The 22472-nt window shown below is 40.7% G+C and overlaps 1 protein-coding gene and 1 non-coding gene across 5 annotated transcripts in view; both read right to left on the reverse strand.

Moving 5' to 3' along the window:
* The window catches only part of IPO7 (importin 7), a 51399-nt gene that overhangs the window by 3073 nt on the left and 25854 nt on the right, over positions 1-22472 (reverse strand). For all 4 annotated transcript variants that reach the window (XM_084974707.1, XM_084974706.1, XM_013979065.3 and 1 more), the window contains 18 exons: positions 21407-21501; positions 21215-21299; positions 20075-20209; positions 19354-19453; positions 18572-18648; positions 18010-18126; positions 15290-15379; positions 14721-14886; positions 14368-14528; positions 12861-12989; positions 10914-10980; positions 10708-10833; positions 10185-10282; positions 7930-8025; positions 6086-6306; positions 5785-5990; positions 4815-5021; positions 1218-1334 (listed from right to left, as the gene is read on the reverse strand). In XM_084974707.1, the coding sequence (XP_084830833.1) occupies positions 1218-1334; positions 4815-5021; positions 5785-5990; positions 6086-6306; positions 7930-8025; positions 10185-10282; positions 10708-10833; positions 10914-10980; positions 12861-12989; positions 14368-14528; positions 14721-14886; positions 15290-15379; positions 18010-18126; positions 18572-18648; positions 19354-19453; positions 20075-20209; positions 21215-21299; positions 21407-21501 (2293 nt within the window). The remainder of the gene's footprint in view (positions 1-1217; positions 1335-4814; positions 5022-5784; positions 5991-6085; positions 6307-7929; positions 8026-10184; positions 10283-10707; positions 10834-10913; positions 10981-12860; positions 12990-14367; positions 14529-14720; positions 14887-15289; positions 15380-18009; positions 18127-18571; positions 18649-19353; positions 19454-20074; positions 20210-21214; positions 21300-21406; positions 21502-22472) is intronic.
* On the reverse strand, positions 14966-15149 carry LOC146399636 (small nucleolar RNA SNORA23). Its single transcript, XR_014816955.1, has one exon. It is a non-coding gene; the product is annotated as a small nucleolar RNA SNORA23 (small nucleolar RNA).

Here is a 22472-nt window from a genome sequence, read left to right on the forward strand (position 1 = left end):
AGCATTAGCGAGGAGTTTCAATCTCTGTCCTCTTTCTCCATCGAAATGTACAAAGGAGGGAGTTCCCAACGTGGCTCTGCAGAAATGAATCTGACTAGCATCCGTGACGACGCAGGTTCGATCCCTGGCCTAGCTCCATGGGTTAAGGATTTGGCATTTGCCGTGAGCTGTGGTGTAGGTCGCAGATGAGGCTCAGATCTGGCGTTGCTGCACCTGTGGTGTAGGCTGGTGGCTAAAGCCCCGATTGGACCCCTAGCCTGGGGACCTCCATATGCCATGGGTACAGCCCTAAAAAGACAAAAAAAAAAAAAAAAAAAAAAAAAGTACAGAGAGGATGGGAGTATATGAAGTAGAGAAGATGAATTCTCTTGTATGCTGGAGACTTCTAAACCAACTTTCACTTCCCAGTGTCTACAAAGAAAAACTTTAAAATACCCTATTTTAAGTTAAATACTGAATCAGTAGGATCCAGCCTCCAAAGGTAATAATGGCTACTCAATGTGATACAGGCAATTCCAAATATAAGTACCTTAAAAAGTTGTGCTTTATTTTTAAGGAGGACCCCCTTTGAATATAAAACTAGTTTGACTCAATAAATAGTATTAAGACCTACAGAAAACTGTTAGCCTGGATAGTATCCAAAATGTCCTACACTGAAATGTTTAACAATGAAAAAGAAATGACGTGTCTTCAACATACTTCTAAGAAATCAGTTTTCATAACTTTAGTAAATTTTAATAGAATTTTCTATCAAACCAGCACCCCAAGTTTTAGCGGCTTTATTAAAGCAATGCACACTGAAAGCAGTCTTCAACTACCCTTAAAATCAGTAAATTGTGGCCAAAACCAAAATTCAGTTCATTTCTGCAAGATTAGAGTGAATAGCTCATCTCCCACAACTATAGCTTTTATGTAATTTTAAATCATTTAATTTAAAATTTAATGCTGGGGAGTTCCCATTGTAGCTCAGCCGTAACAAACCGAACTAGTATCTGTAAGGATGCAGATTCGATCCCTGGCTTCTCTCAGTGGGTTAAGGATCCAGCGTTGTTGTGAGTGGTGGTGTGGGCCATCAGCTTTAACTCTGATTCGAGCCCTAGCCTGGAAACTTCCATATGTCACAAGTGCAGCCCTGAAAAGCAAAAATAAATACATGAGACTTACAGCGGTATCAAGTCATTAATTGCATTAAAGAGGGCTGGGGTCAAGTAACATACCATGGGCTGCTCTTCTTTGATCGGCTAGAGTTGCTATGTCCTGTAACTGTTTTCTTTGTTCTTCATTAAGACCATGAGTCAGAGCCTGATACCACACAGGGTTACGGTTCTGTATAGCTATCAAAAAGAAAGCAGGAGAGACTTGGTCGTTCCTTTCTATTCTGTTTCCTCCACTCACCCCGGCACTGGAATTCTGATCTAGTTTACATTCTCCCAATAATAGGTTAAAGTATTTTACTTATGAAACAAAAGATACAGGCACTTCCCTGTGGTGTAGAGGGTAAGGCTGCTGGCGCTGTCACTGCAGTGGCTCAGTGGCTGCTGCGGTGTGGGGTCGATCCCTGGGCAACTTCCGAACACTGTGGGTGCAGCCGAAAAAAAAAAAAGATACAGGAGTTCCTGTCATGGCTCAGCAGAAATGAATTTGACTAGAAACCATGAGGTTGTGGGTTCGATCCCTGGCCTCGCTCAGTGGGTTAAGGATCTGGTGTTGCCATGAGCTGTGGTGTAGTTTGCAGACGTGGCTCAGATCCTGCATTGCTGTGGCTGTGGGGTAGGCCGGCAGCTCCAGTTCCAATTTGACCCCTAGCTTGGGAACCTCCATGTCACAGGTGCGGCCCTAAAAAGCGAAAGAAAAAATAAAGATACAGGGGGAGGAAATCCTGGTTTAGCATTATGCTTTAAAAATCTAATTATTCTTAAAATTCTCACCTCTAAATAAGGATTTAGAGCCGAAACCAATTCTTTTTTTTTTTTTTTTTTGCCTTTTCTAGGGCTGATCCCTTGGCATATGCAGGTTCCCAGGCTAGGGGTCGAATCAGAGCTGTAGCCCCCGGCCTACGCCAGAGCCACAGCAACTCGGGATCCCAGCCGTGTCTGCGACCTACACCACAGCTCACGGCAACGCTGGATCCTTAACGCACTGAGCGAGGCCAGGGATCGAACCCACAACCTCATGGTTCCTAGTCAGATTTGTTAGCCACTTCTCGCCACAACAGGAACTCCACCAATTCTTTTAAGTAACAATCTAATGCAACCAGAAATAAAGTTAACCCACACCCCTTAAAAAGATTCTGAATTCTGGAGTTCGCGTCGTGGCGCAGTGGTTAACGAAGCCGACTAGGAACCATGAGGTTTCGGGTTCGATCCCTGCCCTTGCTCAGTGGGTCAAGGTTCCGGCGTTGCCGTGAGCTGTGGTGTAGGTCGCAGACGCGGCTCGGATCCCGCGTTGCTGTGGCTCTGGCGTAGGCTGGTGTCAACAGCTCCGATTAGACCCCTAGCCTGGGAACCTCCATATGCCGCAGGAGCGGCCCAACAAATGGCAAAAGACCAAAAAAAAAAAAGATTCTGAATTCTGCAGTTCCCATTGAGATGCAAAAGGATCGAGAGTGTCTCTGCAGTGGCAGGGACACAGGTTTGATCCTTGGCCTGGCACAGTGGGTTCAGGATCCAGCATTGCTGCAGTTACGGCATAGGTCGCAACTCCAACTCGGATTTGATGCCCGGCCTGGGAATTCCACATGCCATGGGGCAGCGAAAAAAGAAAAAGATTCTGAGTTAAAGCAATTTGAAAATGAACAAAGCTGCTCTGGGTGGAATTCTCAAATCCCTGAATTAAAAAACAAAAATCAAAAGCATCAAGTAAGAAAGGAGTGAATGATTCAAAATAAATGCCTTAATTTTTTCTTCATTGCCTACTCAAAATCTTTCTTAATTTCTATACTGTCTTTCCTAATTTTCTGTCGGTCTGTGGTACTTAAAATGCTCACATATTTTTATATTATAGTCTAAATAACAGTCAAACTCAGTCTGTAACAAAGGAATAACAAAAATTTCCCAACATGCCCAAAAATCAGTTGTTAAATCTCACAATGTTTCACAAAAACATGCACTAGATAAGTTGGTATTAATGGTAGCAAGTCTGACTTCCTCAATTTCAATTAGCTACATAAGGGGCAGGGGAGAAAGTGAAAGAGAAAAGGTTCTCTGTAAAGCCTTTTCACAAAATAGAATTTTTTACAGAGTCATCCCAAGAAAGAAAACTGCTTTCATCATGATTTCCTATTTCTACTTTATTGCATTTACTGTGCATGAGCCCTCTCTCTATTATAAGCCATGATATTAACACGTGTTTAAGTCTACAAAATACAAAGTCGTGAACAAAAGACAGACAGTAGTTTTTGACACTTCAGTCAATTCTTATGGCCTGCCACGTAGCTCAGAAAAAAATCTTTGTGCTTCTACAAGCTTGCATCAAAGTTGCTTTGTCAATAAGCAATGAGATCCTGCAGTACAGCACAGGGAACTGTATCCAGTCATGTGCGATAGAACATGATGGAAGGTAGTGTGAGAAAAAGAGTATGTGTGTGTATTACTTAGTTACTTTGCTGTACAACAGAAACTGAAAGAACACTATAAATCAACTGTAAGGGAAAAATAAAAATCATTACAAAACAAGAGAAAACTGCTTTGTTACAGGCCTGGAAGATCTATGCTTTGGTTATCAGAGAATTTATTCTACATCAAAATTCATAATGTACAGAAAAGATAAATAGCATATTAATTCACTCTGGAGGGAAAAGACGTTCAAATATAGTGCCAATTTTAATTTCTTTAGCTGGGTGAAATAACACAGATGTTGCATTTTGTTGAAATCCAAATAAATGATGGTTTAAAAAAAAAAACTGAACTGGAATTCCCTGGTGGCACAGTGGGTTAAGGATCTGGCACTGCCAATGCAGCAGCTCAGGTCACTGCTGTAGTGTGGGTTTAACCTCTGGCCTGGGAATTTCCACATGCCCCAGGACAGCCAAAAAACAAACAAACCCAACCCGGCACCTAGTATTCTGTAGCCACACACTGATGCAGGAAAAACGGAGAGAGATTCTAAGACCATTAATGTTATAAACGGACAAATTCTGAGATAGTTAAGTGTGGGGTTTAGCCAAAGGCGGGGTAGGGGAGGTACACAAATATAAGAACACAAGAAACAGACATGAGAACGGATAGTTCTGGGGGAAGGGGACGCCAGAAATCAGGAGAACAGAAACTCTCACTGGATAAAAGTTCTGAACTACACAATTTTCCTATAATATGCCTATTTCAAAGTTATAATCTAAACAGAAGTAAAATAATCGGAGTTCCCTTGTGGCTCAAGCATTAATGAACCTGACTCGCACCCACGAGGGTGCAGGATCAATCCCTGGCCTCGCTCAGCAGGTTAAGGATATGGTATTGTCGTGAGCTGTGGTGTAGGTCACAGACACGGCTAGGATCCCACTTGGCTGTAGCTGTGGTGTAGGCCAGCAGCCATAGTTCTGATCCAACCCCTAGGCTGGGAACTTCCATATGCCAAGGGTGTGGCCCTAAAAAGACAGGAAAAAAAAAGAAAGAAAATAATAGGTTGAGGAAAATACTCTGAATGTCTAAGGCACTAGTAGAAACAACGTTGGCTTTGCCTAACAATCCTAAATCATATTCTAGTTTGGGTGTGTTATACCCCAAATCCCTTATTTAAGGGCACACATAAATAGCAACAGACTGGCTCAGGAAAGTGGGTCATATACAATCTTGAGGACATGTACCGAGTTAACTTACTTTGAAATATAGCTTTAAATATCTGATACTCATCAACAGGGTTATCCTCATCATCGATGATGGTGGAATAGCCTTCCAGGGCCGTTTCTTCAGCATCGTCTTCCTCCCAGTCTTCGTCATCTCCATCTTCACCCGCCTGCTTAGCCAGAATCTCCAAATACTCCTGCCCATCTTCATCAATGTCGTCTTCATCACTCCCTAGTTCCTCTGCCAAGCCATAAAAAGGTGCTCTTGTTAACACTGAAACAATCTGTTAATCAGTAAATTGCCAGTGATCACATTTGGTAAATTACACATCACAACTGAGTCAACTTAAGGAAGGGTTCAGGAATTGGTGTTTAAATACATATTCAGCAATAAATAGAAAAAAATCATAGAAACCCTAGAAAACTACTCACAATTCTTAATGCTAGAAGCTTGAAAAGGGACTGCATAATATGAGGATCAGCACTTGGTGTGCTCTGAGCCTTATGGTATGTACCAAACCGAATACCAGTAATAACTACAGTTTATGGTATATCCACAGAACACCTTTTATGAGGTTTTGTTTTGTTTTGAAAAGGCTAACACAGTAAGTGAAAAAAGACAAAAATGGCAACTATCTTATTTGCAGTAATCTCTCTCACATAATAGCCTATCAATTTTTACTCTTGCAGTCTAGTCTATAGTGTCTTAAAGGTGAAATGTACTACAACATCTAATTAATTTTATAATGTAGGTACACCTATATTTCAGTACTAATAAGTGATAGACATATGCCAACACTAAAACCCGTGGTGGAGATACACCTGAAAGTTCCTGCCTTCATGGACTTTCTGCTCTAGTGGGAAGATAGTTTTTCGATGACTGAATGAACATGAAAACATTTAGCTATGATATGATTTCTTGAGGAGAGGGGAAAAATTAGGTCCAGTAATATTTCTAGCTAAGCAATAAAGAAGACTGGCTTCCTCCACTGCAAATCCCTTACCCGTTTCATCGTCATCTTCGGCTTCATCATCGTCCTCACTGTCATTCTCATGTTCTGCATGACAGGCATATGCTCTTTTTAATCCATTAAATAAAAGAATAAAAGCTGGCAAAATCTGTCCAGAAACCTGATTTAAAACTTGTGGTATTTGTTCCATATCAATAAGAGCACACAGGCCCAGAACACACATCTTTCTGTCGTGAAGCCTAAAAAAGGAAAATAAAGACGTTCTTTTCCTTTGAAAAAAAAAAAAAGCAAGAGTTCCTCACAAATAAACAGAGATCTAATATATGCCACTTACCCCAAGAAACAATCAACATCATTAAGCCACTGTGTAATAAAATGATTTGTAACTGGTTCAACATTATTAGGGAAGCGAAGATTTTCTAAGGTGTTGAGAAGCAGGTGTGGATTATAATACAAAGCTGCAATGGCAACCTGCAGGCACATTGTTCGAAGCTCACTTGTCTTCACCTCTCTTGTCAGTCTTTCCAAAGCAGCTTCCACAAATAAGGGAATGCACTAAAGAGAAAAAAAGCAAAACATTCCAAAACTGTCTAACTATCCTACCCATATTAACTGACCCCCTCAACTGACCCCCTATCCATTAAAGGATCTGATATATAAATATATATATATATATATACACACACATATACACTTTTTTGTCTTTTCATCTTTTCTAGGGCCGCACCCGCGGCATATGGAGGTTCCCAGGCTAGGGTCTAACCCAAACTGTAGCCGCCGGCCTAAGCCAGAGCCACAGCAACACCGCGGGATCCAAGCTGTGTCCGCGACCTACACCACAGGTCACGGCAATGCCAGATCCTTAACCCACTGAGCAAGGCCAGGGATCGAACCCGCAACCCCATGGTTCCTAGTTGAATTCGTTAACCACTGAGCCACGACGGGAACTCCACGATTTGATAATTTTTATAGTTAAATTATTTCAGTGAAAAACCTAATTTTAGAGAAAAAACTAGTCTTCACTCAGGTATTATACAGCCTCATCACAACAGCAATCATGGCTTCAAAATATTCCCACTGTGGTGCAACAGGATCAGCAGTGTCTTGGGAGCCACTGGGATGCAGGTTCTATCCCCAGGCTGACACAGTGGGTTAGGGATCCAGCGTTGCCACAGTTGCCACAGCTGAGGTTTAGGTCGAGACTGTGGCTCCCACTCCTACCCTGGAAGCTCTCTGTGCCACGGGGCTGCCAAAAATGACCGAAAAACCCCCCAAAAGCTACTGACTAACCTTATTGTGGTAATCTCTTTGTAACATAAAACATGTATCAACTTATCACATTGCATACCTTAAACTCGCATAAGGTTGTATTTTATTATGTCTCAATAAAGTTGGATTAAAAAATTCCCACTGGAGTTCCCATCGTGGTACAGTGGAAACAAACCCAACCGGTATTGGTGAGGATGCATGCTCGATCCCTAGCCTCACTCGGGGTGGGGGGGGGTGGTGTCAAGGAACTGGCATTGCTGTGAGCTGTGGTGTAGATCTCAGATGCAGCTCTGAGGCCATGTTGCTGTGCTGTGGCTGGCAGCTATAGCTCTGTATTGACCCCTAGCCTGGGAACTTCCATACACCGTGGGTCTGGCCCTTTTTAAAAAGCAAAGTAAATAAATAAAAAGTTTCCATTAAAAAAAAATTGCCATTGAAAGAGACCATGGAAATTTAATGACTAGATTTCCCTACTGCAAAGTGATAATGGGGCAAACAATACTCTCACAACATACTATAAAAAAACCTTAAGTCAAATCAAATTACCCTGCATTTGTTAACAAGTAGCCATAAAACCTGCCAGTCATATTTCCATAATATTAAAAACATGATCATTATATTGGTTAAATTTTACTTTATTTATTTTTTGGCCATGACCAAAAGTTCCCAGGCCAGGAATCAAACCCACAACATAACAGCGACCCAAGCTGCAGCAGTGACAATGCCAGATCCTTAACCCGCTGAGCCACACAGGAACTCCAAATAGCAATAACATTAACGTATTATCTGGGCATCATGATAAACAACATACAAAATGTATGTAACAAGTACCCAAAAGAAAAAGCGGAGGAAAACACTCCCCCTCTGAATCCTCAAACACGAAGCATTAGCAGTCGGAGTCTCACTCACCTGGTCAATGCCACGCCCCTTGCACTGCAGAATGATGACCTCTAACAACTTTGCTGCATGACATTCTGCATCTTCTCCCGCAACTCCTGTAAGAACCTGATCAACACAAACATAAACTGCAAGGACGCATCAGTTACTCAAGTTTTTGAGATATTCTAATTAACATGAACGACTGCAATGTTCATCCTACAGACTGCAGTCCAAGTCCAAGGACTTGGAAATGTTCGTCCAGCACAACGGTCCCCATAATGAAAACAGCTCCCCCGCTCCACCACTCTGAACTACAGCAAACTGACAACTACTAGGTCTAAAAAATACTGACAATGGAGTGCGAGATGCAGAGGAAGAAGTGGCAGTCTGTTGTCATCAAAGGTTGTCCCCAGACAAGAAATAAGAGACTTGACATGTCGTTAGCACTGGCGAAATGTGGGTGTTAAGGATAAGTGTTCTGGGTATCTCTGTTTCCAGACTATTAACATAAACAATATTACTGGCAATAAATAGCAAAATAGCTAGATGATTATTTTGTGACTAAGATTTCAGAAAGGAAAAGTCAATGAGGACAAATATCTGAAAACTCCATGGAGAAAAATCATTTTTTAAATGCCTGGTATTAAACAGCCTGATATCTCTCAACAAATATTCCAAATGTTAGGAATTCAAATGCTACCAATTATACTGACTTTGATATTGAAGAACCCCATTTCAACTATTTTGCCCGCTACCTCTTGTGTAAGAAAAGCCATAAAAAAAAGCAAAGAAGCAATCACTACACACACACACCCACACACACAAATGCTACAGTACTCTTGCCTTTTTAAAAAAAGAACCCTGGGGGAGTTCCCACTGTGGCACAGCAGAAACAAATCTAGTATCCATGAGGATGCAGGCTCCATCCCTGGCCTCGCTCAGTGGGTTAAGGATCTGGTGTTGCCATGAGCTGTGGTGTAGGTTACAGACATGGCTCAGATCTGGCATTGCTGTGGCTGTAGTGTAGGCTGGCAGCTGCAGCTCCAATTGGACCCCTAGCCTGGAAACATGCTGCAGGTGGGCCCTAAAAAGCAAAAAAAAAAAAAAAAAAAGAAAAAAGGGAACCCTGGGATTTTACTATCTTTCTTCTACTAAAGTAATAAATACTGTATAAACTGCCACAAACTCACAGCCTCCAAGGATATTCTTTCTTTTTTTGCCATATAGTTGATTTACTGTAATGTTAGGTTCTGATACACAGCAAAGTGACTCAGTTATACATAACACATACGTATCAACTTTTTCCTATTCTTTTGCATCACAGTTTATTACAGGATGTGAATACAGTTCCCTGTGCTATACGGTAAGACCTTATTATTTACTTATTTTATACATAGTAGTTTGTACCTGCTAATCCCAAACTCTTAATTGATTTCTCCCTCAGCCCTTTTGCCCTTTGGTATCCAAAAGTTTGTTTCCTATGTGTGAAGAGTCCAAGGATTTGGTGGGGTTTTTTAGGCCACGCCTGAGGTATATGGAAGTTCCCAAGCCAGGGATCAAACCCACACCACAGCAGTGACCGGTACCACAACAGTGATAATGCTGGATCCTTAACCCACTAGGCCACCGGGAACTCCAACGATTGTTTTTATGAAAACGTCTCTAACCATTCCTGATCCTTTCAAAAATTTTTCAATTAAGTTCTTAATTCTTTCCTTCTTCTGATTTAAAGCCCAGCAAAGAAACAGGCTAAAAGAAGCTCAAGGAACTCTAAAATCAAAGACATTTATAACTCCAATTAAATGTCAGAGGGCATACATAAAACAAATACTTGTCAAAGTCATTACTGTGGGATCTAGGAATCAAAAGCCATTTTCAGTAAATCATCTATAATTTTAATTTTGTTTTTTTTTCTTTTTATGGTCCCACTCACAGCATATGGAAGTATCCAGGCTAGGGGTCAAATCAGAGCTACCAGTCTACACCACAGCCACAGCAACGCAGGATCCAAGCCGCATCTGTGACCTATATATATACCACAGCTCACGGCAATGTCGGATCCTTAACGCACTGAGCGAGGCCAGGGATCAAACCCGCAACCTCATGGTTCCTAATCAGATTCGTTTCCACTGTGCCAGGAGGAGAACTCTAGTTTATAACCTTTAAAGCTCTTGTTCTGTCAGACCCATAAACTGTGTTCACCATAACGTGGAACCACGCCCCTCAATTTCATACCTCTTACACCTCCAGCCTGCCTCACATGTTCTTAACGAAAAATGACCTACCTTTTTGCACATACTGTATATCATTTCAAGGTACTTGGTATCAGACAGAAGTGTGTCTGTATCAACTGTTACATAATTATGGAGCAGAGGCATCATATCTGTATTAATAAAACACATCAATTAAATAGCTTTACTACCACAAATGCTGTGTTTCTGAAAAATCTCAGAAAAAGAAAGCAAGTCTGAATGTTTTGTCCCAAATGTTCACTTTAATCATTCATTTATAATTAAATGTAAAAACAAGCCTATTATTTAAATACACTTCTTTAATACAAAGATTATACAGAGAAGACCGACGGGGCAGGTAAGTAGAACATGTGCCAAAGGAAAAAAAAAAAAATCTCAAGAGTTAATTAAATCAATACTATGGGTAGTCTTTGAGCGTTTATTACTACTGATAACTTATCCAACCAACACAAACAACGAAGTACTTAGACTATTCAAAAATCTGTGTTCAAGTGATACACTACAACTTGACACAAATGGGGGGAATCCTCAGTATTTGCAGGATGATTTGACTTACCTGTAAAGTAATCAAAGCCATCTTGCTGAAAAACTTCAAATACTAGAGGTAGTAGTTGCCACATCTGTGGAGACACTTGTTGACAGGTCAAACTATGTGCCAAAGAGAAGATTTCTTCATAGAATTCTAAAAGAGAATACTGAATCATTAGGACCATGCTTGCTGATATGAAATAATAATTTCTTAGCACAATCAGCGTTACATACCTAAGACATGCTGTTGTAAAACCGTCCCAATGACCTGTAAGCAGATTCCCTCTAGCTGCTGGGTTATCTAAAAGAGAAAAAAAAATCATATGGAACTGCAGCACACTGAATAAATTATTAACTATTCTAATATTCAATGCATTTAAATGTAAAGTCAAGACTGTTAACAAATCATTTAAAGCCTCTGTTTTGAAATGACTCATATGAACCTGTGACTCAATCTGGGAATGAAATTTAGTAAAATACCATTGCAATGAGACAAACCCAAGAAACAGCATGCAGTTTCTCAAAAAATTAAGAAAAAAATAGTTTCCTGTAAAACTGCTATAAATAATTATGTAAATAAATGAGCTACATCATTCTGTAGACACTAAAATCTGTGTATATGGATAATTTGGCCCTGATATAACTGAGTGTAACAGATGCAAATCAGTACCTTACTGAAAAATTATTTAGACTAAGACATTATTCCGACCACTTGCAATAATTTTTGTCACCTCCATTTATATACAGTGAACCAGACGGCCAAGTCATACAAGAGAGACAGAAAATACACATTCCCCTTTAATTGTCAGTATGATCCTCAACTGGATCCCCAAACAGGGCAGGGGGAATAAGATCAAATTTACTAATCAGACAGGTGGACATCCATTTCAAATACATATACTCAACACATTGTCTTTTTAGGGCCACACCTGCGGCACATGGACGTTCCCAGGCTAGGGGTCGAACTGGAGCTACAGCCACTGGCCTACACCACAGCCACAGCAACACTGGATCCTCGACCCACTGAGTGAGGCCAGGGATCAAACCTGCATCCTCATGGATCCTAGTCGGGTTCATTAGCTGCTGAGCCATGAAGGGAACTCCCTCAAAACATTTTCAATTCCTCGAAAACAGTAAACAATGATTTGTTAACCATACGGTAGCTATAAATTCTTCATCACTACTAGTTGTCTCCAATTACATCCAGAATAAAAACAGTCTACTGAGAACTTCATGTTGCAAGAGGCAATTTGTACATTATCTGAAAACATGATTTATGAATTTAAATATCTGCACTATAATTATAAACACTAAATTTAGGACAATGATTACTTCTAAGGGAAGGAAGCAGGGAAATGAGATTTAGAAGTAGTGCCCTAAAAAAAAAATAAATAAAAAAAAAAAGCAACACGCAAAAGAAAAACACTGCCCTGAGAATTTCATCTACCTGCAACTGTTTTTCTCACCAGAGATCTATGGATGTACTGTAAAACGTTAAATCTGATCAAGTGTTGGGTAAGTGGTATTTATTAGATTTATTAAAATCTAATCAAGTGTTGGGTAAGTAAGTGGTATTTGGTTATATTTGTTTTCTATGCGCATTACTCTTTTCTGTTTTCAAAAACTCCAATCTTAAAATTCATGATTACAATTTTCTTACCTTTCTAAAAGACAGTAAAAAAAAACAAAACAAAACAAAACAAAAAAACCTAGAAGATGGGCAGTAAGGGTTTGCACAACATGAACGTATTTAATACTATTAACTAACTATACACCTAAAAATGGCTAAGGTGGGATATGTTATATGTATTGTACCTTGACTAAAGAAGCTATTTTTTATTAAAAAAAAAAAAAAGGAAAACTAAGAAGAGTAGGTTTTTCTAGAATCACCATACTTTTGGATCTGAGAAAGGTAACCTTGAGAGGAAGTCAAAATCCCGCGCCTTGAAGTAAGGCTAGAACAAAACAGACATCTGCCCTTCCTAGTCCTTCGAATTCTAAGGAAGTATTTATGAGGTACCAATCTTATCCTTACAAGAGGATAGTAATTAAAAGACGGCAAAAGCAAGGTATATGAGATGACCCGAACATTCTGTCAGAGCCCTCCAAAAAGCATGAAACAGATGATGAAGAATGGCGTGGAACTCCTAAACCCTATGCAACACTGAATCGCTGTCTTACTTCTTTATGGTCTTCAACTACACTGAGAAGCGTGTCGATGGTGTTCAGGATTCCCATGGCGGTAACTGCTTTGTCATCACTTCCTTCTTCATCTGGCCCAGTCTGGATTACTTGATTAAATGTCATTGCCTGCAATCAAGAGAATATAATTAAGTGAGTTCCCTGGTGGCTCAGTGGGTTAAGGATCTGGTGCTGTCGCTGCAGTAGTGAGGTGCTGCTGTGGCATGGGTTTGATCTCTAGGCCGGGAACTTCCATACGCTGTGGGTGTGGTCAAAAAGGGAAAAAGAAAAAAAGGATACAATTAAGTTGCCATTAAAGCAGTGCTTTTTGCCTAAAACTATCAATTTTTAAAATGTCTGACACAGCACAGCCAATCAACATCTCCAGATCAATTTGAACTGTTTAACAGGCTGGGCTCTATAATCAGTGGGACTGCTCTGCCATGTACCAGGGGACCTTGAACAGATCACCTGATCTTTTTCCTGACAGCTCCACAGAGGCACAGTGCGGATTAAATGACGCAAGGCATACAAAGGGCCCACCACTCTGAACGTCTTTATTTTACTACGGGTTACATCTGACAAGGCACAAGTACACTCGTCATCAAGGTTTTTGTTGCGGAGAACCATTTTGAAAAATTCTGAACAGGTACTAGTTACGAAAAGTCCTAACTAGTAATCAGCTTACTATACACGCAGTACACTCACTTAACGAAAAGTACTATACCTATGTGTCTGTTGTTTTGGCCATACCCTTGACATGCAGAAGTTCCTGGGCCAGGGATCAAACCCAAACCACAGCAGTGACCCAAGCTACTACAGTGACAACGGTGGGCATCTCACCTGCGGAGCCGCACAGGGTCCCCATGAACACTACTCTATTTATTCCAATGTCCTAACCCATTTCAAAATCAGCTGTTAAGAATATCCACAGCAATATCAAGCATCTTGAAGCCTCACATTTACCAAGACTACGAACTGCATTAAATAAGTCATTATCTGGGGATATGCATGGATAATTGTTGGGCACGTGTCTATATTTTCTATTATCTTTAAATGATTTACATTGTTAATTCTCAGAATTGCAGGGCTATGTACAATAAACAAAGGCCAGCTATAAAATAACCACACAAATTTCACTTAAGAAAAATCAATTTATAATTATTATCTCTATTTCATCTTTAAGTTGGTTGAAACCATTCAAGGAAATGACACAACCAAGGTATCATGATGCACCCTGAGCACAAGTTAACAACTGTGCCCTGGAGAGGTACACAGCTCAAGTGTGAATCCCAGCCTCATCCCTTCTAATTCAGGCAGGTTACCTAGCTTCTTCATACCTCCTTTTCTCTCAGCACAGGAATATTCCTCACACAGGACTGTGTGGGAAGGAAGTGAGCTAAAATATTTACCAAGGGCTCTGACTAGTGCCTGACATACCGTCAGCACTGTGAAAATGCTTCCTATAAGCTAAGTGATGCATAAACATCTGATTCAAATAACATACCAGATGCTGCGTCATTTCTACCGCAATAGGAGTAACTTCCTCACTATACTCGCAGATCATTTTCTGAATGACATTGGTAAGATCATCGTTTTCTGTTTCTCTTATTATGTGAAGAAGAGCCTGCATGACAGGTCTGATGAACGGTGTGATGTATTCTTTAGCTGTAAGAAAAAGAAAAGAACTTTTGGCCCAAACAGCTAAAACTCCTTTAAACCTAATACAACATACACCAAAAGAGCAAACAAGAAATAGTTTCCAATTACGAGGAAGACAATGTGTCAACGTCCTAGGATTATGCCTCATACGATCATGTGTGAGAACACGGGTCTGTTTTTGAGATACAAATCCTTTACCTTTCTCTTGATTGCTGATCAGCACTTGAAGGGCGATGGCAGCTTCCACTTTAACAGGCATTTCCCTGTCGTCAATCAGACACCTGCGTGTCAGCTCGAGGGCGGTTTGCAGGTTCTGGTCACTTTTGAACTTTACTTCACAAAAATAGTGAAGGACCCAGCAAGCCTTTTTTAAAAAACGCAGTGAGTTACTACAGACATCCTGCATCAACTTCCACCACGCAGCAGCATCTCTACTGTCAAAGTTCTGTGTGGGAATTTGGAGGCTGGCCAGTGGAAGATACGTCCGAAGACGCAGCACGAGACCAGTACTATGATCCCAGCTTACTCTCTGGCTGCATGATGCCCGTGTGGACAGCAAGATCTGAATGCAAAACACAGACAGACCCTGCTACCAGACACAGATGAAAACCATGCACACATCACGAGCAGCCATTTAAAGACGTACACGTAGTCTGGAATGAAACAGGCTTTAAAGGGAACATTTAGAAGTTTCCTTATCAAGTCCAAATGAGCAGTCATTCATCACAAGACATAAATGCATAAGTCAACACAGCTTTGAAACATACCCTCGCTCTCATGTAGCCTAGTTCACTGCTGAAGAGAGGGAATACATGATTCTGCAACATGTACTCCATCTGATCTTTGTAGATCTTTTTCTGTAAAAATAAACAACGTTCCAAATATAGATCATCTCAGAGACACAAGCTTTACAAATGATTAATGATGTCAAAACATATTCCTTCTGGTATTATGATCCCCGAGACCATATCCAATTTTCTTATTCTCGAACTTTATCCAAAAACGGCTCAATACATTTTTTAAAAACTTTTTACATCACTTGTTTAGAAAGCAATTATGCCAAATCTTTATTTATTTATTTTTTGTCCTTTAGGGCTGCACCCGGGGCACACGGAGGTTCCCAGGCTAGGGGCTGAATTGGAGCTGTAGCACCAGCCTATGCCACAGCCACAGCAACACCAGATCCAAACTGCATTTGCAACCTACACCACAGCTCACGGCAACGCCGGATCCTTAACCCACTGACCAAGGCCAGGGATCGAATCTGCGTCCTCATGGATACTACTACTAAGATTTGTTTCCGCTGAGCCACAACAGGAATTCCTATGCCAAATCATAACACCACTGTTGTTTAAGTAATGAAAGAATAGTTAATTTTATTCCTTACCTCGTAAAACTTTTCTTCATATAAAACTATTACAATGAAAGAACCTCTCGGAGTTCCCATTGTGGCTCAGTGGTAACGAACTTGACCAGTATCCGTGAGGATGCAGGCTCAATCCCTGGCCCCGATCAGCGGGTTAAGGATCTGGCATGGCTGTGGCTGTGGTATAGGCTGGCAGCTGCAGCTCCAATTCCAATTTAACCCCTAGCCTGGGAACATCCATGTGCCATGAGGGCATTACTAAAAAGCAAAAGAAAAAAAGAGCCTCTCTAAAAAGGTTCTAAATGAACAACACGACAAAGACTGAGAAATACCTTATTCTCAAGGTAATAATCTGGATATATAAAGACACTCTTGTGGATCTTAAATGTTAACAAGCTTTTAAGAAGAGTTCCTTAAACTGCACATTAAATTAATATTAAAAACTGACAAATACTGGAGTTCCTATTGCGGCTCAGAGGTTAACAAATCTGACCAGCATCCTTGAGGCCACAGGTTCCACCCCCATCCTTGCTCAGTGATTAAGGATCTGGCGTTGCAGACGTGGCTCAGATCCTGCGTTGCCATGACTTTGGCATACGCCAGCAGCTACAGCAGATTCCCCTCCTAGCCTGGGAACCTCCATATGCCGTGGGTGCAGCCCTAAAAAGCAAATAAGTTAAAAAAAAAAAAAAAAAAAGAACCCAACAGTCTCTGTGAGGATTAAGGTTTGATCCCTGGCCTTGCTCAGTAGGTTAAGATACCAGGGTTGCCATGGCTGTGGTATAGGCCAGCAGCTGCTACTGTGAAACAACCTTAGCCTGGTTAACTTCCATATGCCACATGTGTGGCTTTGAGAACAAAAAACAAACAAAAAACCCTGACAGGGAGTTCCTGTTGTGGCACAGCAGAAACAATTCAGACTAGTATCTATGTGGATGCAGGTTTAATCGCTGGGCTCGCTCAGTGGGTCAGGGATGTGGCATTGCCACGAGCTATGGTATAGGTCACAGACGAGGCTCGGATCTGGCATTGCTGTGGCTGTGGTATAGGCTGGTGGATACAGCTCTAATTCAAACCCTAGCCTAGGAACCTCCATATGCCACGGGAGTGGCTCTAGAAAAGACAAAAAGACAAAAAAAGACAAAAAAAAAAAAAAAAAAAGTCAACATTGTTTTACAATCATATTAAAATATGAACTTCAAAAGACACACCATCGGAGTTCCTGTCGTGGCGCAGTGGTTCACGAATCCGATGAGGAACCATGAGGTTGCAGGTTCAATCCCTGCCCTTGCTCAGAGGGTTAAGGATCCGGTGTTGCCGTGAGCTGTGGTGTAGGCTGCAGACGCAGCTCGATCCCGTGCTGCTGTGGCTCTGGTGTAGGCCGGCGGCTACAGCTCCGTTTAGACCCCTAGCCTGGGAACCTCCATATGCTGCGGGAGCGGCTCTAGAAAAGGCAAAAAGACAAAAAGTACTGACATGCCCCACACATGGATGAACTTTGAAAATATTATGCTAAGTCAAAGAAGCCACTCATGGAGTTCCCATCGTAGCTCAGTGGAAACAAATCTGACTAGCATCCATGAGGACACAGGTTTGATCCCTGGCCTGGCTCAGTGGGTTAAGGATCCGGCGTTGGCATGAGCTGTGGTGTAGGTCGCAGATTCGGCTCGGATCCCATGTTGCTGTGGCTGTGGCTGTGGCGTAGGCCAGGTGCTATAGCTCTGACTGGACCCCTAGCCTGGGAATCTTTCATGTGCTGTGGGTGCAGCCCTAAAAAGACAAAAAAAAAAAAGGGAGCCACTCATAAAGGACTACATGTTTTATCATTACATTTATATGAAACGTTCAGAAGAGGCAAATCCGCAGAGGAGACAGAAAGTAGGTTAGAACTAGGGCTGGGAGATTCGGGGGAGAAAGGGGAGTCACTGCTAAAAGGATTTTTTTTTTTTTTGAGATAATGAAAATGCTTTGGAATTAAAGGTAATGGCTACACACCTCTGTAAATATAAGGAAAACCACTTAATTTTATACTTTAAATGTGCAAACCACACTGTATGTGAATCCTATTTCAATTGCTCTTATTCAAATAAATTGCACACACCCATGCAGGAGAAGAATTACCTTTAGAAGTATTTCAGCTAAAGAGCCAATCATATGCAGGGCTCCATCTTTCTTTCGAGGATCAGCATTTGGTTCTGTAAGAATCTGGTAGCAAAATCCCATAGTCTTTTGCAGAACCTAGATTCAAAGAGAAAAGTCATGCTATAGGAGCTTCTACTGCGACTAAGCAGATTAAGAACCCGAAGTAGTCTCCCTAAGAATGAGGGTTAAATCCCTGGCTTCGCTCAGTGGGTTAAGGATCCAGCGTTGCCACAAAGTGCAGTGTAAGTCACAGATTTGGCCTGAATCTGATGCTGCCGGGGCTGTGGCATTAAGTCCAGCTGTGGCTCCAATTAGACCCCTGGCTCATGCACTTCCATATCCCATGGGTGTAGTCATAAAAAGAAGAAAAGAAGGAGAAAAAAAAAAAAAAAAAAGCTTTATTAGATGTCCCAACAATCCCTCAAAAACACTGACAACAAAATAACCTACGTGGCTATCATTAAAAACAAGTGTATATCTGAACAAATTTAAAATATTAAATACATCAAATATCAAAACAAATATTAAATTTTAAACTTACCTCTTTCCTCTTACTACAGGCTGTAAACAAAAGTGTCTGGGCAGCAGTGGTAGGAGAGATGAAATCCTCAAACACATCTAGAAAATTAATTTTAAATTTTAATTTTTTCAACAAACACTTTCACATAATTTACAAATAATGCTCTGTAACCAACAAAAAAGGACCTTAAATTTTTGCTAAATCTTCACAAGTACGAAAACAAACCCAGGTTCCCATATAATTTTGCAAAACCCTAATTTAAATCTTAATCTATCACTTTCTCCCAATGATTATTTTCTTTCATACAAAACCCACTACTGTAAGAATTTTCACAAGAGTCACAAAAGTACTGAAGGTACCTAAGATTTTGGTAGGAAGAACTACTCAACATTAGCCAAATGACAATTCTTTAGTTTCAAGCAGAGACTCCATGTGAGTCCAACGTGCAGAATGCATCTTCTCAATTTCTACTCTCATCACGACCGACATGGGGTTCAAAAGTATAGATTAGACACTTAGTGTTAAGGTGTAACCTTAGGAATTTCACTTTTCACCAGAGGCACACCCCAAAATCCCAACTCAATAACACCATCGCATGTCTGTCTGCTAAAAATGAAGATTTTCATCACCAAATGCCCAAACTAATGAATAGCTTCCCAAAAGTCTAAACAATGCACAAATTACACTAAAACAACAAAAGATCTTTCAGTAACAAAGGTAAGACCTGACAGTCCAAGTTTCCTCTGCACAAGGTCTCCTACAGACGACCACATTTTGCTTCTGAAGAGGTGAAGACTCCTTACCGAACTTCATCCGTATGTATTCATAAGGATCTTCCTGCCAGAGCTCCTCGTCGGCGTCTGTATAGCACATCAACGGGAAAATAACGTCCTGGATGATGCCCTGTAATTTAAAAGTTCGGAAAGCAACCTTAAGGTGGTCTTCAAATTTCAACCTGCAGACTTCTGTTAAGCGCTAAAACAAACGTAACCACAGTATGCGCTGTAACGCTTAACATCAAACTTCAGCAAGGCATTTAATGCATATTCTGAGATCAGCTCTCAATGCACATGTATATCCCTAGTTCTGTGAACAAGTAATTATACATACACAGCAACTAATTAGTCTCAGAAAATACAACATAAAATTTTAGTTCATCAATCCTGTGGTCCTAAATAAAGCAAATAAAGTACCACAGAAACAGTCCCTAAGCCAAGTAGCCTCAGAACTGATCTGGTGAAACAGTCCTTTGCTTACTCCAAATTACATGACTAAAACATTAACCAACCATGATCCAACAGTAAGAACTTAAAGGCAAGTTTTAAGATAACAGAGTCATATTATTTGCAAATAAAAATCTGCTAAGTTGCTATATTATTTTTCTATTATACTCCTAAACAATTACCAGAATTAGCTGAAGTAACACAATTCAACAACAAAAAAATGCATTTTTCAACCTTTTTGGTGATTAATGTCATTCCCATTTTGTTTTCTAGATAAACAGTTCAGAAAGAAAATTATTACTTGTATATGAGGCTTCAGATTCTTCCAGGTGAGCGCGTGAGAAACACCTTGATTAATATAATTTAATGTCTGTTGTAAAACTCGAGGAGCCATATATTGCTTCTCCTTGTACTGATATAACACCTTCAATAAAACCTTTGAAAAAAAATTTTTTGGATCAAAAACCAAAGTTTAAATAGAAAGTTAACAACTTACAAGCTAGCACCTGACACTTATCACCCACATCATCATCATAAATTAACACCCATCTTCTTTTAAAAATAAAGTTATTTCTAAAATTTTGGAAGTTCCCGTCGTGGCTCAGTGGTAACGAACCAGACTAGTTTCCACGAGGATTCAAGTTCCATCCCTGGCCTCGCTCAGTGGGTTAAGGATCCAGCAATGCCATGAGCTGTTGTCTAGGTTGCAGATGCAGCTCAGATCCCACGTTGCTGTGGCTGTGGCACAGGCCAGCAGCTGCAGCTCTGATCTGACCACTAGCCTGGGAACTAGTACATGCTGTGGGTGCAGCCCTAAAAAAAAAAGAAAGAAAAAAAAGGGAAAAAAATATATACATATACATATAAAAAATAATGCCACTTCCTCCTAAAAATTTTTCATTTGGGAAAATAGTTATCTTTAATAAAAAACATATTCCACTACTATGTAATAGGCTTGTTATTATTTTTAAATGCTGTTAAATTTTGTTTCAATTTTTTTTCTTTTTCTTCTTAGGGCCATACCAGAGGCACATGGAGGCTCCCAGGCTAGAGGTCTAATCAGAGTTACAGCTGCTGGCCTATACCACAGTCATAGCAACTCGGGATCCTTAGCCCACTGAGTAAGGCCAGGGATCAAACCCACAACCTCATGGTTCCTAGTCAGGTTCGTTTCCGCTGCACCACAAAGGGAACTCCTGTTTCAATTTTTAATGTAGTAAATATTACCAGGTAGAACCCACAGAAACGGAAGCTAAAAGAGTTCTCGGTAACGTAAGAGCATAAGGAGGTCCAAAGACCAGAAACATTTGAAAAGCACTACATGGTTCAAAATGTTCAAGATTGTTATAAAACCTCTGAATGCCAAAGAAACTGGAAATAAGCACAACAAATTAACCTAACAACACCAGGTTTCTGCTTAGAAAAATTATCTTAGACTTACTTGTTGGACACCAACTGCAAACGCCTTTAGAAATACTTCAGCAAATTCATTATACTCCTTGGAAACATTGCCAGGGCTTCCATATCTAAAAAAAATGCCATTACTTCTTTAAAATGCTTTATAGCATCACTTATAAAATCGAATTCTTAAAACAATAAACCTGAATCATCATATACTGAGAAATGTGTTTACCTTTCAAAAAGCCTTGCTAAGATATGTAAAGCCCACTTCTTACATTTCCACCATGGTAACTCAGGTCTATCGTCTTCTTCAACTTGAAGTGTTTCCTTTAAAGAGACATTTATTTAATGACAGTAAGAAATACACTATCAAAGGAACAGCATGAGCTGAGAACAGATTCACAAAAACATAAATGCTCCTCTAATACCAACCTTTCACATTAAAAGGCTGGATTTGGAAAAATGCTACCCCTTTTTTAAATACAAGAGGCGCTTTCACTGCTTCACTACCTAGTTACAAAAGGATAAGCTTTTTCAAAGTTTATAAAAGTTTGTTTTTGTCTTTTTAGAGCAGCACTCTCGGAATGTGGAGGTTCCCAGGCTAGGAGGCCAATCGGGGCTATAGCTGCCGGCCTACACCACAGCCACACCCATGCCAGACCGGAGCCATATCTGAGACCTACACCACAGCTCACAACAACGCCGGATCTTTAATCCACTGAGCAAAGCGAGGGATCGAACCTGTGTCCTCATGGACACTAGTCAGATTCATTTCCACTGAGCCACAATGGTAACTTCTTAAAAACAATTCAAACTCAAACAGTCAGGATCCAGATAATACGAAATCGAGATCACGGCAAAGTTCCTTTGTGGCTCAGCAGGTTAAGGATCAAACGTCACTACTGTGGCTCTGGTTATAGCTATGGCACAGGTTCATCCCGACCTGGGGAACTTCAGCATGCCACGGGATCCAATCAAAAAAAGGGGGTGAAGAGTTCCCGTCATGGCGCATCGGAAACGAACCCGATAGGAACCATGAGCTTTCAGGTTCGATCCCTGGCCTCACTCAGTGGGTTAAGGATCCGGCATTGTGAGCTGTGCTGTAGGCCGGCAGCTGCAGCTCTGATTCAACCCCTAGCCTGGGAACCTCCAAATGCCACAGGAGCGGTCCTAGAAAAAGGCAAAAAAAGACAAAAAAAACCCCAATACTATATTATTTATCTGAAGGTTGCTAAGAGAGTAGATCTTAAGTTCTCACCCCAAGAAAAAAAAATTCTGTCAGGTGACATATGTTATGA

This window comes from Sus scrofa, chromosome 9 (assembly GCF_054392235.1).
Source record: "Sus scrofa isolate SSC_HxYL_T2T_F1_AM1 chromosome 9, Sscrofa_HxYL_maternal_Yorkshire_Landrace_v2.0, whole genome shotgun sequence".
In the NCBI taxonomy this organism is placed as follows: Eukaryota; Metazoa; Chordata; class Mammalia; order Artiodactyla; family Suidae; genus Sus; species Sus scrofa.